Source organism: Carassius auratus, chromosome 48 (assembly GCF_003368295.1).
Source record: "Carassius auratus strain Wakin chromosome 48, ASM336829v1, whole genome shotgun sequence".
NCBI classification, from domain to species: domain Eukaryota; kingdom Metazoa; phylum Chordata; class Actinopteri; order Cypriniformes; family Cyprinidae; genus Carassius; species Carassius auratus.
In genome coordinates, this window is record NC_039290.1 from 10,003,244 (window position 1) to 10,018,351 (window position 15,108).

The 15,108-nt window shown below is 37.4% G+C and overlaps 1 protein-coding gene and 1 pseudogene across 2 annotated transcripts; both read right to left on the reverse strand.

Moving 5' to 3' along the window:
• LOC113065381 (SLAM family member 5-like) lies at positions 1-4,656 on the reverse strand. 2 transcript variants are annotated; one of them, XM_026236602.1, is made up of 6 exons: positions 4,287-4,656; positions 2,657-2,983; positions 1,142-1,180; positions 896-991; positions 731-814; positions 1-613 (listed from the first exon to the last, which is right to left on the reverse strand). In XM_026236602.1, exons 1-6 carry the CDS (start codon positions 4,321-4,323, stop codon positions 474-476), a joined length of 723 nt encoding a protein of 240 aa, XP_026092387.1. In that variant the 5' UTR covers positions 4,324-4,656; the 3' UTR covers positions 1-473. The 2 variants fall into 2 exon arrangements, with proteins under 2 accessions (XP_026092387.1, XP_026092386.1); XM_026236601.1 differs by having other exon boundaries at positions 731-991.
• Positions 4,657-9,630: 4,974 nt separating this feature from the next.
• LOC113065319 (uncharacterized) lies at positions 9,631-12,611 on the reverse strand (annotated as a pseudogene).
• Positions 12,612-15,108: the final 2,497 nt, after the last annotated feature.

Here is a 15,108-nt window from a genome sequence, read left to right on the forward strand (position 1 = left end):
TGAGGCTATTATAAATGACAAAATATACATATATATAATTCATAGACTCAATTGTTGAGTCATCCTATAAGCGCATGCGTCATTTGGGACGCAGCTGGTGATACGTTAATGCTACCAGCTAATGCATTTACAGTATATTAAATTTTAGCCAAAACGAAAACTTTAATACATTATCAACAATAATAATAACAGTCAAACAAATGAAAAATCAATACATTCATAGATATTGTTGCATGCACTTGCAAAGGAATATACTTACGTTTCACTATGTGTATAAATGTTTGAGTGCATTTTATATACTTTCAAAGCATACAGGTCACATTTACTCTAGTTAACTTACATTATTTTACTTTTATCTCCACAGCAATAAATAAAGAATTCTGCAACCAACAGGTGCTTCAGTCACACATGTGAATGCAATTCACAAACCAATGTCATAGATAACACCCTGCAAACTCTTGTGTACGTCACAATCACACAGAAGAAACAGCTCTTCTCTGAGATGAGCAGAACCTCAGATGTTCAACCAGAAATAAAACAGCAGCGATTCCCACCAGACCAGACAGAACCAGACGAACCAGAGCCTCAGAGATGCCACAGTGATCCACACAATCTGAAAGAGATGAGACGTGTTCAGAAACATCTTCTGTGCCATTTAGTGTCTTTGTGAAAACGCTGTACAGAGGTTATTGTGGCAGGAAGAGAGATCTAAAGGTAGTATTTCTCATACCTTCCTGTGGTGAGCAGATCTCTTTCTTGTGAAGACGGACGCTCTTATTGCTCACTGGATTCACAGCCGTGCATCTGTAGGTCTCTGAATCATTATAATGAAGATCTAATGATAAACTGAGGTTGATGCTGAGATCAGGATTGCTGTTCTGATTCACTATTTCACCTCCTTTATACCACGAGATAGACACGTCTCGATCATTCTTCACCGAGCAGAACACAGAGCAGAAATCCTCCGTTTCTTCTGGCTGCTTTAAACAACCTGATAGAGATTTGTTTAGTATGTTAAATTTCAGTGTTAAAGTTCAGACAGCCTTTATTTTGTTGCTTTACTGACTCAAAAACAAGCTTCAAGTTTAGAAGAACTCTACAGGACAAGACAGCAACAAGTGAAGGGACTCAAAAGACTCACCTGTGGACCGGTGCACAATCACAGGTACAGACACAGGTGCTTTAGGACAAGACAAAAAGTTTGTTTAATAGCCACATTTTGCAGAAACCATCCAATCATACATCTCATCTACATCATTATGCTATTTGAATATTAATTATGAATATAAGAAAAAATCCACAACTATTCTCGGAAAAAAAGGTACAAAATCTGTCCTGTACCTTTTCAAAAGGCATACTTTTGTATCTTTTAGGTACTAATATATACATTTAGATACTAGTATGTATCTTTAAGGTACTAACAAGGATTCAGAGAAAGCTTTGTACCTTTTTTTATGAGACACTGATGCAATGCTACATTTCTCCAAATCTGATGAAGAAACAAACTCGAATCACCTGAGGGTGAGGACATTTTCAGCAATTATTCGGAGCGGGTTCGCGAATCATTTGAGTTAGTTTGGGAGCTCGGAGCATGAATCATTTGAATCATTTGAGTCAGTTTGGGGATCGCGAATCATTTGAGTCAGTTCGGCAGTTCGGAACGGGTTCGCGAATCATTTGAGTCAGTTTGGGAGCTCGGAGTATGAATCACTTGAATCATTTGAGTCAGTTTGGGGATCGCGAATCGTTTGAGTCAGTTCGGGAGTTCGGAGCGGGTCCGCGAATCATTTGAGTCAGTATGGGGATCGCGAATCATTTGAGTCAGTTCGGCAGTTCGGAGCGGGTTCGCGGATCATTTGAGTCAGTATGGGGATCGCGAATCATTTGAGTCAGTTCGGCAGTTCGGAGCGGGTTCGCGGATCATTTGAGTCAGTTCGGCAGTTCGGAGCGGGTTCGCGGATCATTTGAGTCAGTTTGGGGATCGCGAATCATTTTAGTCAGTTCGGGAGTTCGGAGCGGAGTTCGTGAATCATTTGAGTCAGTTTGGGGATCGCGAATCATTTGAGTCAGTTTGGGGATCGCGAATCATTTGAGTCAATTTGGGGATCGCAAATCATTTGAGTAAGTTCGGGAAATCGGAGCGGGTTGGCGAATCATTTGAGTCAGTTTGGGGATCACGAATCATTTGAGTCAGTTTGGGGATCGCGAATCATTTGAGTAAGTTCGGGAAATCGGAGCGGGTTGGCGAATCATTTGAGTCAGTTTGGGGATCACGAATCATTTGAGTCAGTTTGGGGATCGCGAATCATTTGAGTCAGTTTGGGGATCGCGAATCATTTGAGTAAGTTCGGGAAATCGGAGCGGGTTGGCGAATCATTTGAGTCAGTTTGGGGATCACGAATCATTTGAGTCAGTTTGGGGATCACGAATCATTTGAGTCAGTTTGGGGATCACGAATCATTTGAGTCAGTTTGGGGATCGCGAATCATTTGAGTCAGTTTGGGGATCGCGAATCATCTGAGTCAGTTCGGGAGTTCGGAGCGGATTCGCGAATCATTTGAGAATCATTATCTCTCTTATACCTTGATCTTTTGCCATTCAGCGGACAATATTAATGCATTATTTATTGTTTGTATGGGCAGCAGCTGTAACTTACCATACACATCAACTCTGATCTTCCTCTCAGAGATGTTTAACCCGTTGGTGAGAGATACTTCATAAACTCCAGAATCACTGCTACTGATATTCCTGATGGTCAATGATCCGCTCTCTTGATCCAGATGCAATCTTCCAGCAAGTTTATTTTCATAATCTGTAAAACCGTTCTCCTTATTCATCTGTGCTATACGTGTAGCAAGACTGTCACTTTTGTAAAACCATAAAGTCTCAGTGTTTTTATGTAGTTGAGTAGCTCCTGTGTGTAGAGTGAGAACATCTCCTTCCATCACGGTCTTCACCTCATCCCATCCAGCGCTCACTAGAGCTGAAACAATATTAAATGCATTAAATATGTTTGTGTCTGTGTTTGTAATGCTTGCCTTCTTTTCTTCTGAGCTCCAGAATGAAGCATACAGTAATCGTTTGAGCTGAAGGTTAAGTGAAACCTCTCACACTTCTGTTTATTTAATGCCTTCATTTCATTTGTACGTATTTCCTCTTCTGACATTATAAATCACAGTCTGACATAGCAACAGGATTGCATTCACAACTCTATTACAACTCTAATACATTACATTTAATCATTTAACAGACAACATTTATCCAAAGTAACTTATTAATGAGGAACATCACAAGCAACTTTTGGTCATAAACTAAATCATCTAAAGACTTCATCCTCAACACAAGTTGTTACTCAAAGTCAGAACAATCCTTAAGTCTCATGTTTCGGTCAGAGTCCAGATGTGAGTCCTAGAGCTGGGACACAGTTTTCTTCTTCTAATAAACTGACTGAATCATCAGTATTGAGTACAACATTGACTCTTCTTCCTGTAAAGAGATGTATTCAAGTTCACTCACCTTAAACACTTAAAGAGAGCGAAGTGAAAGGCTCATTTCCTGATCACTGATTTGATTTGTGGTTAAAATAGTAAAGTGTGCATCATTAATATCTGTTTAGTCCTTTGTGTGCATGAGTTTTCCACAGAATTGAACATTTAATTGTGTCGACTTGTCTTAGTTTAATTGTTTGCATGCAGGTTTGAAATCTAAAGGACTTGCATATGTGTGACTTCCTCCAGCTCTGAACCACAAAGAAAATTTCCATAACTCTTACCAGTTATCAGATCATAACCTTTCTGTTAAAGTGACGCATGCATAGATTTTTTGTTTGTTTTATGATGTGTGTTTAATGCATCAACCAGAGATGATCTTACAGAGTTTATTCAGAGACAAAGACTTGAACAATTACTCCAAACTACATTTGTATAAAATGATTAGAAACATGGTAACATACTCACAACATCCGTCTACTCTTATGATATTTATTGCATCAAAGATACTGAACAAAGTACATAAACCTGACTTTTCACACTAAAACTCAAGGTTAAGTGAGAGAGCATTTCTAGATTGACTCTACGAGACTGTCGAACGGTGATGGTTCATTATTATAAGTCTTATTAAACATGTTTACTTTAACATTACTAGTGGCATATTTTAAGAATAGAAGAATACAAACACAGTTCACTGACTAGTATCTACTGAACCAGTTTCATTAGGTTAACCAACCAGAGAAAAATGAATTAACATCGATATATAAAAAAATATATATATATGAAATTGTATCTTACCTTTAAGATTGATGAAAATCAGAATGAAAAGCCACATGCTGATGAATATTTACAGATATCTTGAGGTTTACTGTCTGTGTTTCATGTCCACTGTCTCTTTACATCTTTGTTTCACCTAGTTTCCTGCTTCCTGTCTCTTCTGTGCTCTTTCTGTAGTTATTCTGCCTCCTCTCATTACTCAGATTGTGTAGGTGTGTCTCGTTATTACTCTGTTCATTTTAGTCAAGTCTTGTATTTTGTGGATGTTGTCGGTGTCCTCAGTTCTGCTCTTGTGATTCCTAGTTCCAGTTATGTTCTTGAGATTGTTTGGTTCCTCTTTCTTAATTTTTTAATTATTGTATATTTGATTAAAGTTGGATTGATCTTACTCTCCTCCCTCGTCTCTGAGTTCATCCAACATTACAGAAGACTCGACCAAAGAATGGATCCAGCGCAGGGTTAATCTTCTTCGGTCTCTTGAGGTTCAACTGAGACTTTTGGACATTCTCTGTGTCCTATATCTCACTGATTCTCTCTCAAACATCTCCAATCACTGCTTCTGTGTGATGGACAGAAGAAACTGAACTAAACAACAGTTCACAGAGACAGAGAACATGTGACAGTTTCACATCATGAAATCAGTTACACTCGCTTTCAGCTAAATAATCTTTAACTTTATTAATTTGTTCACATTCTCTTTAAACCATGTTTGAAATCATGACATTATGCTTTTAATTTACTAAAGTCACATTGAAAGCTAAAACACAGTTTACACACATTTGAGAAATTGATTTTCACTTTCCCAAATATTTGTGTCTATTGTTTAGAACTGATATTTGAGCTAATATTTTGGAACTATAGAGAAAGATTAATTCACTCTTGCTGTAGGTTCTACTTTTTCACCACTAGATGGAGACCAATGACTGTCTGTCTTTATTGTGTTGCGGGACCTGAGCCCTGTATGTAAACCTAGAACGTCAAAGAGTACAGATACTGGAAGGACAGGGGCTGCATTCTATGTTCAATTAAAATGAGAAAAAAAAAAACAATTATAAACATTGCACCCAGTAAATCAGAAGGAGAACATTTTAGAAGCATGCAATAGGAAATGGCAGACAGTTTCAGTAGCCCCTCACTGCAGAACACAAGATCCAAGGGGCGGAGTTGGATCTCGTCCCACTGAATTTTGATTGGCCATGTGACAGATTCATACTTTTTCGCGTCTTACTATTGTTTCCGCATCGAGTAGTGAATAAAGTTATTCTTGTGACGGAAAAACAAACTTGCTAAAACAAGTTTTTTTTAAATAACGCTTTAAATGTTTAGTTAACAAAGACTAGTTTGTGCAATGTGGATATGTGTGCACATAATTATGGACAATAACCAAATATTTTAATTTGGAGAAACGTTTGTATTAATTTCAAAACATAACTACCTAAATAAAATCTTACGTTTCACAATTCCTGAAATGCCCGTAGTTTCTTGTTACAAGTAAGAATAAAAACAAGTGTGTTTTTTGATTGGCTAACTCTTTACCCCTCTCAGTGTCCACTTTGACTTCAAATTAATAAGTAGCCACATCTGCTTTTATTGGAGTGGTATTAAATCAACTGTCTACTACATTTTCTAATCAAGTAGAAAATACGTGTGCTTTCATCCACTGATCATGAACATTAATAGAAAACTGCATGTGACTAAAATATAGTCAAAATCCCATGTTTTAAAAGATGAAGTGCTATGCCGGCTATTTTCAGTAAGACCATATTAGTTGATTAGATGGCAATGTGGAGCTAAAAAGCTAAATGTTTGCCCTATCTCTCTCTCTTCACTGTTCCCACATCTCAGGACTCAAATACATAAAGTATTACCTGTTTAGACAGTTTTTGAAGTAAAGAATATAGGAAATAATGTGCACAACTTATTGAAACAACCAGTTCTTTATTTACCCTCGTAAGTTTACAAGTATCCTTATAAGATCCACTCTCATTGGATCCATGCACATATCATACGTGACCCATTTCAACCTCAAAAAAGTGAGTTGGCACTGAAAGGTGAGGAGATTGCATCTATGGCACTACATGCACACAACACTCAAAGAAGGCCAGCACAGATTTGGCAGAACTCGCTGCAGAAGCCTGGGTGGGTGTCTTCACTAATAATCTTTATGAGTTCCCCTCTTCTTCCTCGACCTACATATCCTACAGTACAAAGAAAGAAAAAAAATATTCCAATGTTCTTTATTTTTGTAATGTTTTAATTAATCATTGAAAGCAAAACACCCCATGGCAACAACTAACACTGCATACCTGGAATACAATTTTTGAATGTGTCTCCACACTGCATACAAGTTTCCAGTCTGTACATTTTGTAGAACTCCGCCTTGTAGTATGAGGAGAAAGCACTCCAATTTGTGACACCTGTAGACATGTAAAAGTACACACATTCAAAAATCTACAAAGCTGGAATTCATAAACCGGCTGTTCAAGCAAATAACATAAGAATTTCTTAAGATAAAAATACGTAAAGTTATGCAAAAACTACTAGAGAACACACTGTCAAGCCAAAGAAAATGGGCTCGTCTTCTGAAGGCTTCCCTCGTCTCAAGGTCTCTGGAGCGAGTGCACACAAGTGCCAGTGTCAGAATTGCCTCGTCACCCTCCTGAAGAACAACATGGATAAAAATGTCCTCCAGAACAGATGCTGGCAACTGTAAGCAAACAAAAAGGAGAAATATGAAGATATTGGCCCGAGTGCCCAGTTTTGAATTTATCTGTCTTTGTTCTGGGGATCCATATGTTTGTAGTGTAAAAAAAAGAAAAATGGGTTAATGGCCCGTCTGTTCTCATTGTGAAGTGGACAAAGTAAAAGGAATACAAAGACCAGTATGCTGAGAGCAGTGTTGGGTGTAACTAGTTACTGTAATTTAATAACAAATACTTCATATGTAATTGAATTTAACACTGTGTATAGACTGTAGAACATTTATACACAATTAAATTGTGGATTTAACATCAGCATTTAAAGTCTAACCTTAAAATGCTTGCTTTTTATGCACCCATCTCACTTTAAATTTTTTCCAATTCTCACAATAAACTAGTTGAGTATTAGCATGAAAATTGCTGGGATATTGCCTGTTTATTATTACTTAAAAAGCACATATTACTGTCTTATTCTTCAAGACCTTACTCTAAATACTTAATCCTAACCAATTCTTAAACTTAACAACTACTTTACTAAGAATTACTAAGCAGTAATTAGGATTACATTGGGGCAAAATAGTTAATAGTGAGAATTGGACCCTAATCTAAAGTGTGAACAGAATAATTTATGTAGTTACTTGAAAGAATTAAAAGAAACATTTCATGTCTATCCTTGTATCATTAACTTGTCCAGATTGATATAGGATTTAGAAAGTAATTAGTAATAAGAAATTAAATACTTTTTGGAGAAAGTAATTTGTACAGTAATCTACACTGATGCAATTAGAAACTAGTAATGAATTACTTTTTTTTTTTTTTTAAGAGTAACTTACATAACACTGGCTGAGAGTTAAAATTTCTAAAATGTACAATTGGTAGTGACTCAGACATTATACCGCAAGAATCCCATGTTCCTTGAGACAACCGTTCATGAAGCTCACTTGGTCTTCTTTGAGGCTTGAGGCTTCCCTATAACACAGTTAATGGTGTCAGAAATAAAGCAAAGAGAGTTAAAACTTTGGAAAGACAGCATGTTTTGCAAATCTGTTTCTCACCTTTCATGGCTCATGCACTTTAACACTAAGTTCAGCCAGCACTCACGAAATCCCTTAAATACTCTTCATATACATATTGCCTTTGAAATGCCACTAATGGAATCCCCAAAGTCAGCTAAGGTTAACTTTCATCTTCATTTGTAACATACCATTAGCATGAACACTCCACAGTCCAAGCTGTCTCTCTGTGATGGAATATCAAATTTACTATATAAATTTTGTATTGATTGCAGTTATCAGAAAGCAGTGTTGAAAGCTGAGTGCTATGTACCTTGTTTTTAATAAGATGCCAGTTTCCAGCAACCAATTTTGTTGCGATCATGCTTCAAAAGAGAACAGAGACACAGTTAAAAACATTTTTAAATGTACAATCCACCTCTATAGGTCTGATTCTGAGAACTTGCTAATTGGGTTTCAGTAGCAAGTTTGACACGTGTTGTCTACTGTCATGGAGGGAAAGCATACACATGAAGGCAAACAATAAAAAAGAAAAAAAGAAAAAGCTCAGAGATGGTCTTCACTTCCACATACATCCTGATTCAACTTCTACATGCCATTCTTACATTGGTTGACTAGCCCTAAACCCAATCTTTATATAACCTGCCTAGTGCTAACTACTGAATTTCAACAGATTTGGGCGTAGGAGGAATTTTAAATTGGAATGTGAGAATGGCCACATTTGTAAATAAACCAGTCTCAGTCTTTATGACAGAGATAGTGTTGGATCTTTTAAGCAAGGACTATTACATCATAACCCTCACCCTAACATTAAAAAGTACAGTAAACAGAAGTTAATACCTCCAAAAACTTCGCACAGAACAGGGGACAAAGAACAGTCCCTGAATATTAGAAGAAAACCTGAAAATGGACACATAATACGCCTGCCCAAAACCACAAGGGTCGGATGAATCAAGAATGTAAATCCTTTTAAGATTGGGCTTCATGACCTGTGAATATATGCATATCAATCAAATGTTCACCGACCAATGCATTGCTCTTGTATATTCCACGTTGGAATATTCATCCCTCAGAGCGGACAAAAAAAAAAAAAAAAAACTGCACCATATCTATTTTCAACACCTATTTAAAATGCTAAAAGATGACACAACTGACAGTCAAAACCTACACACAAGTGCCAATGTCCTGGTGTCCATATTGGAAATAGGATGCAGTCTTTAAATGCTACATCTGCCTGTTGGTGAGCAAATTACACAGATCAAAGTTAATAGTGCAACAACAGTGTGCATTACAAACATCTCTGTTCCTCAAAATTCAATCATATGAAGTAAAAACCACTTACTGGTAGTGATTCAAAAGGGTCTACGCAATGAGGTGGACTCCAACATTCCAATACATAGGAATCCATAGCAAGGACATCTAATCCCCCATATTAGATGGAAATTATTAACTATAGCTATATCAAAACCATGACTTTCAGAACAACCTATGCATTCACATAAGGTTTTACATGTAAACAAAAACATAATATACCCTCTGTCCAGCTAGGAGGCATATCAGTGAAAGACAGCAGTTTACAACCTAGCAAAAGAACAACATAAATACAGTTAAACAAATCTTAAACAGTAATGGCACCATTTAAATGACACTTACTGTTGCCTCCAGTTCACATTTGGTTCCCAGGCCAATACAGTCTGCTCTTCTTAAGACTGTTGTGCCGACAGAACCGATGACTTCATCCTGTGGCTTTGTGCAATCTAACACATAGTCAAGCTGGAAAATAAAAATGCATATCAGCACTCTCCACAACTTCCCCAACCCCACAATTGATAGTAATGTGGTGGAGCACGGAGAAGTGTTGTGAAATCATGACAATCAACATCGAATACTATCAAAAGGCCATTTACCAAAGTCTCTGCACACATCAGCCTAGTGACGGATGATGGTGTCCCATCTGAAGCTGTAGTATATTTCGCATCAAGAAAATGTGTCCAGATGGAGCGAGTGTGTTAAGGAAGTAATTGTTTTTTCTCATGTCAGAAAAAAGCTGTTCAGCACATTGACTGTTCACCCAACCTGCCAATTCTGGGACTATCTGAATTTTACGCAACGCATCTCGAGCATCTTTTGTGTTCTTCTCATGAAACAGATCATAAAGTGCATAATGTTCAGCTGAACCTGTAACAGGGTGACAGTCTGGGTCCACGTTGTTCTCCTTCTCCTTCAACCAAGGGAGGTTTACTTTCAGTGTTCCTTCAACGGCCTGCTTGATATTTTCTGGAGTGGGCTCTTTTAGTCGTCCCTCATAAGGTCTGAAAGGGACACATTCTGGCTCCCTTAGGTTAGTGTGCGTGGCTAAGCCCCTTGCAAAGTCATAGATATTGATATTTGGGAAATGTTTAAAAGACAAAAGACAATCTGCATAGTCACGTGGAGACTCTGCCCGAATAAGGAACTTCAGCGAATACACAACTCCACAGGGGCATGTGATGACTGCCCAGCCCCCTAAAGAGAAAATAAATATGTATGTTATGATAATAAATAGGGGTGTGATGGGACAGTTATCCCACGAGACGAGACACGAGACTGGGTTCACGAGAATGAGACAAGATTTCTAGACATTTAAGAAATCCTCAATGATGAAAAATATAGGGAAAAAATAAACTTTATTCAACTGGATAACACAAAATGAAAAAAGTACATTTTGTAATCAAATTGCACTTTATGAAATTAAACTTCTATTTTAATCAATTATATGCAGCAATAAAAAAAACACTGCAAAGGATATCGTCACGTTCTCGCGAGACCAGTCAGATCTTGTGAGATCTAGATCTTCACATCCCTAGTAATAAATATATAATCATTCTAAGCAGTCTTTAACAAAACTATACTAAAAGCAATACACTTGAAAAATCAATCAGCTCCATACAGTTAAACAACACCATTCACATGACATGGAGTAAAATATTTCGCAAAATAAATCCTACCTGAAGCCCCCCAAACCTTCTGGAAAACCTCGTCATAAGATGACCTGTTTCTCATCTCCTCTCTAAGCCTCACAACAAGATCCATTTTGGAACCGGATGGGTCTAGACCACATTGCTTGCAAAGGCGTCGCACCACATCCACCTGCACATACAAGGTTGCAATAAAAAAATCCAAAAGATTGATACGTTTGTGTAAAAACAAAAACAAAATAACCTTAAGATTGGTAAGCACTTCTTCTAGCCTCTCTTCAGTAACTTCAAGTTCGGCATCTTCAGTAGCTGGTCTTGGCGCGTGCATCTTGGCATACTCAGTATTTAAAACTGTATCTTCTTTTCTGGTGTTGGGACCTATCCAAGGAGCCCAGTAGTTGTATGATGGTGACACCAAAAAAGGATTTTGACAAGCATCTGAAAAAAAATGTACTATCAATAATTAAAACAGCAAAACTTCAAAATATATACACATTTGGTTGATACTTTCCTTTGCTCATTTTAGTGTAATGCAATTATTGTAAAATGCAATTGAAGCTATGCATTATGCAACTTATGTCTAACTCTAACAAACAAAATAACTCCTTACTGCCCAACAGGCCCTGGCAAACTATTTAGGCAGTCACGGATTCCCAAAAGTCTTTCATATTGACTCGACCATCATACTCAGGTGGTGGAGCAGGAATGTCACTTACTGCAATAAAATTTTCAATGAAACAAAGAACATGTATTTTTAATATTATTAAGTAGCTCGGATTTTGATATGACCTACCAGGCATATTAAATGCCGCCTTTTTGTGAAGATCCATCACAACAACTGCTGGATGGTTGCCACACTTAACACAGGAGTACATGTATTTGTGGTCCGTTAATTGTGAAGACCATCAGTCCACTCTTGATAATGATATTTTAGACCACAGTTGCTGCACATCCGGTAATACGTAGAAAATCCTGTAAAAAAAAAAAAATTATATCACAAAAAAAGTATTCATTTAGACAGCTAGACATTGATGTTACACTAATTAGACAGATTTTACTCATATTTACCCTCAACAATGTCAGTGTATGTTATAAGCTTTCCTTTAGAAGTAATCAACACTGGCTCACTTAGGACCACATTGCCCGTACATTCAGAACAAACGGTCTCCTTTGGCACAAGGTGTTTGGGAATGTCATTGATTGTCATTGAGCCTGTGATGTATTTCTGGGGGAGTTTGGCTGGCAGAGTTTTGTTTTTCATCAGGTAATACACCATCCGTTTGAGACCTTCACCACTAGGGGGGTATTCCAATGTGCTACTTTCCTGACTAACATGTTCTTGTGCTAGGCTATGTGCAGTTTGGTCGATGGGTGATGATACAAACAACTGCCTGTGTAGCTGGAAAAGATGCCACCTGGCTATGTTTTGTGCAAACAAGATCTTCTTGGCTTTGCACAGGGACAATGCCATGTGTTGCGAGTGCCGTCATAGGAAGCAATGACTCTACCAAGTCTTCTGTAGTATGACACTTTTGGTTCATACACAGAAATTTACTTCTTTGTAGAAGGACCTCCAATAGTCAACTCAACAGACAGTGGAACACCAGCCACATTTGCTGCTGTCTTTGTCGCCACACAGGTGGTCTTGGTCTGTTCCCCAAACACACCTGCAGCCATCATGTCTACCAGGACATTTTCATCAAGGACAACTGGTTTCCTGTTGGGCCATGGACAGAACTGCAGTGACTTCATATGTATACACTCAAAATGCTGAAAGCCACTTCAAGTGGCAAATTCTTGTTGGAAATACATTCATCCATTTCACATGCGACAACTGGATGTGGACCTGAGTTTTTTTTCTGTACGTGGATTACAGAACATGGTCTGCGAAATGACTTTTCAACCGCATATATACCACTCACTGGGTCAATGCACTGTGAAGGTAGGTGACGATCTTCTGTAACATCACAGATCTTACGAGTGTGTTTCCTTTTAACATGAACATTTACATTTTTCTTGTTGACAGTTACTCCACAGTGAATGCACTGCACTTTTTTCTGAATACGCAATCTTTTGGGAACAAGCTGGGATTTAACAGGCAAGGGTACTTCTTCAGCCACAGCTGGTTCGTTAAAGGCTGGTTCACTGATGTCAACTGATGCATTCTGGACAATTGGTTCACAGGTGACAGTTGGTTCACTGATTGCAGCTGGCTCAACAATGGCTGGTTCTGTAGGCTGAACTTGTCTTTTTTTGCATGCTGCTAAATGTTTTACAATCTGGACTTTCCTTATAACGGTGTTTGGGCAATAACAACAGTGAAAATGTGCCTGTTCTCTACACTGCAAGTTGCACTTGACAATAAGGAATTCTGAAAATGAAAACAAAATATATATATATAATTTTACAGTAAATAAAGGGATAACATTTTAGTAAAATTGGCATAAGTTGTGGTAATGCAGGCATGAAAGAAGTGATTAAATAAATTAACAATTAATGTATTATTTGGATTACGACAATTACTGATAAAATAATTATATGAACTTATGACAAAGGCTAATGAAAGATGCATGCTAAAAGAGATCAACAATACGTCAGGGCCGTGCACAGACCTTTTGAGGGGCATAAGCCCCCCCCCCCCCCTTTTTTTATATCAAGATTATTTAGTAAGCCTGCATAAAAGGAAGAAATGGTCACATCTTCATGACAAATTCAATAACACAAAATAATAGTCTCAAAAGCTTTAGATTTATTCACGATTAATAACAACCATAATAATAATATTAGATAATTAGATAATGTAGATAAACAGGGTTTTAAGGGCTTCTTTAAACCTAATACAACAGCAACCTTCTGTGAGCCATGTATCTTGCAAAAATTTGATACTGTGGTGGACCAGGGATGTTGGTCTCTTGAAGGTCTCTTATCCACTACACTTTCCCTAAAATAAGCCAGCAATGAAAAAATAAATAAAAATAGTGAAAACTACAGTTGCAGTGAAAAGCATTTCTGAAGGATCACGTGACACTGAAGAGTACTGAACTGGAGTAATGATGCTGAAAATTCAGCTTTGATCACAAAAATAAATTACATTATAAAATATATTCAAATAGAAAACAGTTATTTAAAATTGTAAAAATATTACACAATATTACTGATTTTGCTGTATTTTGGATCAAATAAATGAAGCCTTGGAATGAATCATGAATTACATTCTGCATAATAAAATATAAAGATTTCAGTGATCTTCTGTAATTTTTTTTAGTAACTATACATGTGAGGACGAGCGGAGAGAATACCATCACATGATTAGCCTAAATGTTAATAAATTAAGAGTATCATCAATCATAAATCAAAGAAGAAATTTCTTAGAAATATGTTATCTAGGTGACGAGGATCACTCGTCGCTGTGTAAGTTCCAGTACGAAACAGCGGGGGGCGCACCTGTTATGATTTTCCGATGGTAAAAACTAATTATATGTTGTTGTATTACTTATCAATATATAGTTTTTGACCAGTGAATGTGTGCAAATGTGATTTTTTTTTCTGTCCGTCATTAAAACGGCGACGGCGCCTGCCGCAGCCGGCATCACATTACATTTTCATCTACAGGTTACAAACTAGTTTTTTTAGCTATATAGACGGAGCGCTCAGTTTTTCCTGTGGTAAAATGCATTTGGCCAAAATAGCATTTTATAAAAGAATCTAATGCAACTGTATGCACAGGCTGTGTTGGCTATATATTGGCTATGACTAGATGGCAAATGCTAGCCCTCTCTCTCAGGCGACGTCCCACATGTCTCAGTCAGTGAGTCAGTCGGACATCAAATAAATAAAATATGAACCTTTATAGACATAGTGTTTAGTAGTACTTATTCAAACAACAAGATATTTATTTACCCTTCGCAAAACTTTGTTCAGCTCAGTTGTTGTCTACTGTACTGCGTGTTGAATCAATGAATAAATAGAGGGGGCGGAGTTATCAGCTTACTGACAGCTTGAGGATCGAATAAGATTTACACAAGCTCGTTTTAAGAACTTTAATTTGCTAAATATTTGTAAAACAGACAGACAGACGTAAAGGGTGACCAATAGCATTGATTAAAAAAAAAAAAACACCACCAAAAAAGGGCACTTCGGAGTGTAAGGGCAAAAAGGGCATGTGCTCTGCACA

Coding starts and splice junctions, on each gene's coding strand:
- LOC113065381 (XM_026236601.1), bottom strand. CDS start 4,323: ATGTGGCTTTTCATTCTGATTTTCATCAATCTTAAAG. Junction 2,984..4,286: donor GATTTTCATCAATCTTAAAG/GTAAGATACAAT, acceptor ATATTGTTTCAG/CTCTAGTGAGCGCTGGATGG. Junction 1,181..2,656: donor GATCAGAGTTGATGTGTATG/GTAAGTTACAGC, acceptor CTTGTCCTAAAG/CACCTGTGTCTGTACCTGTG.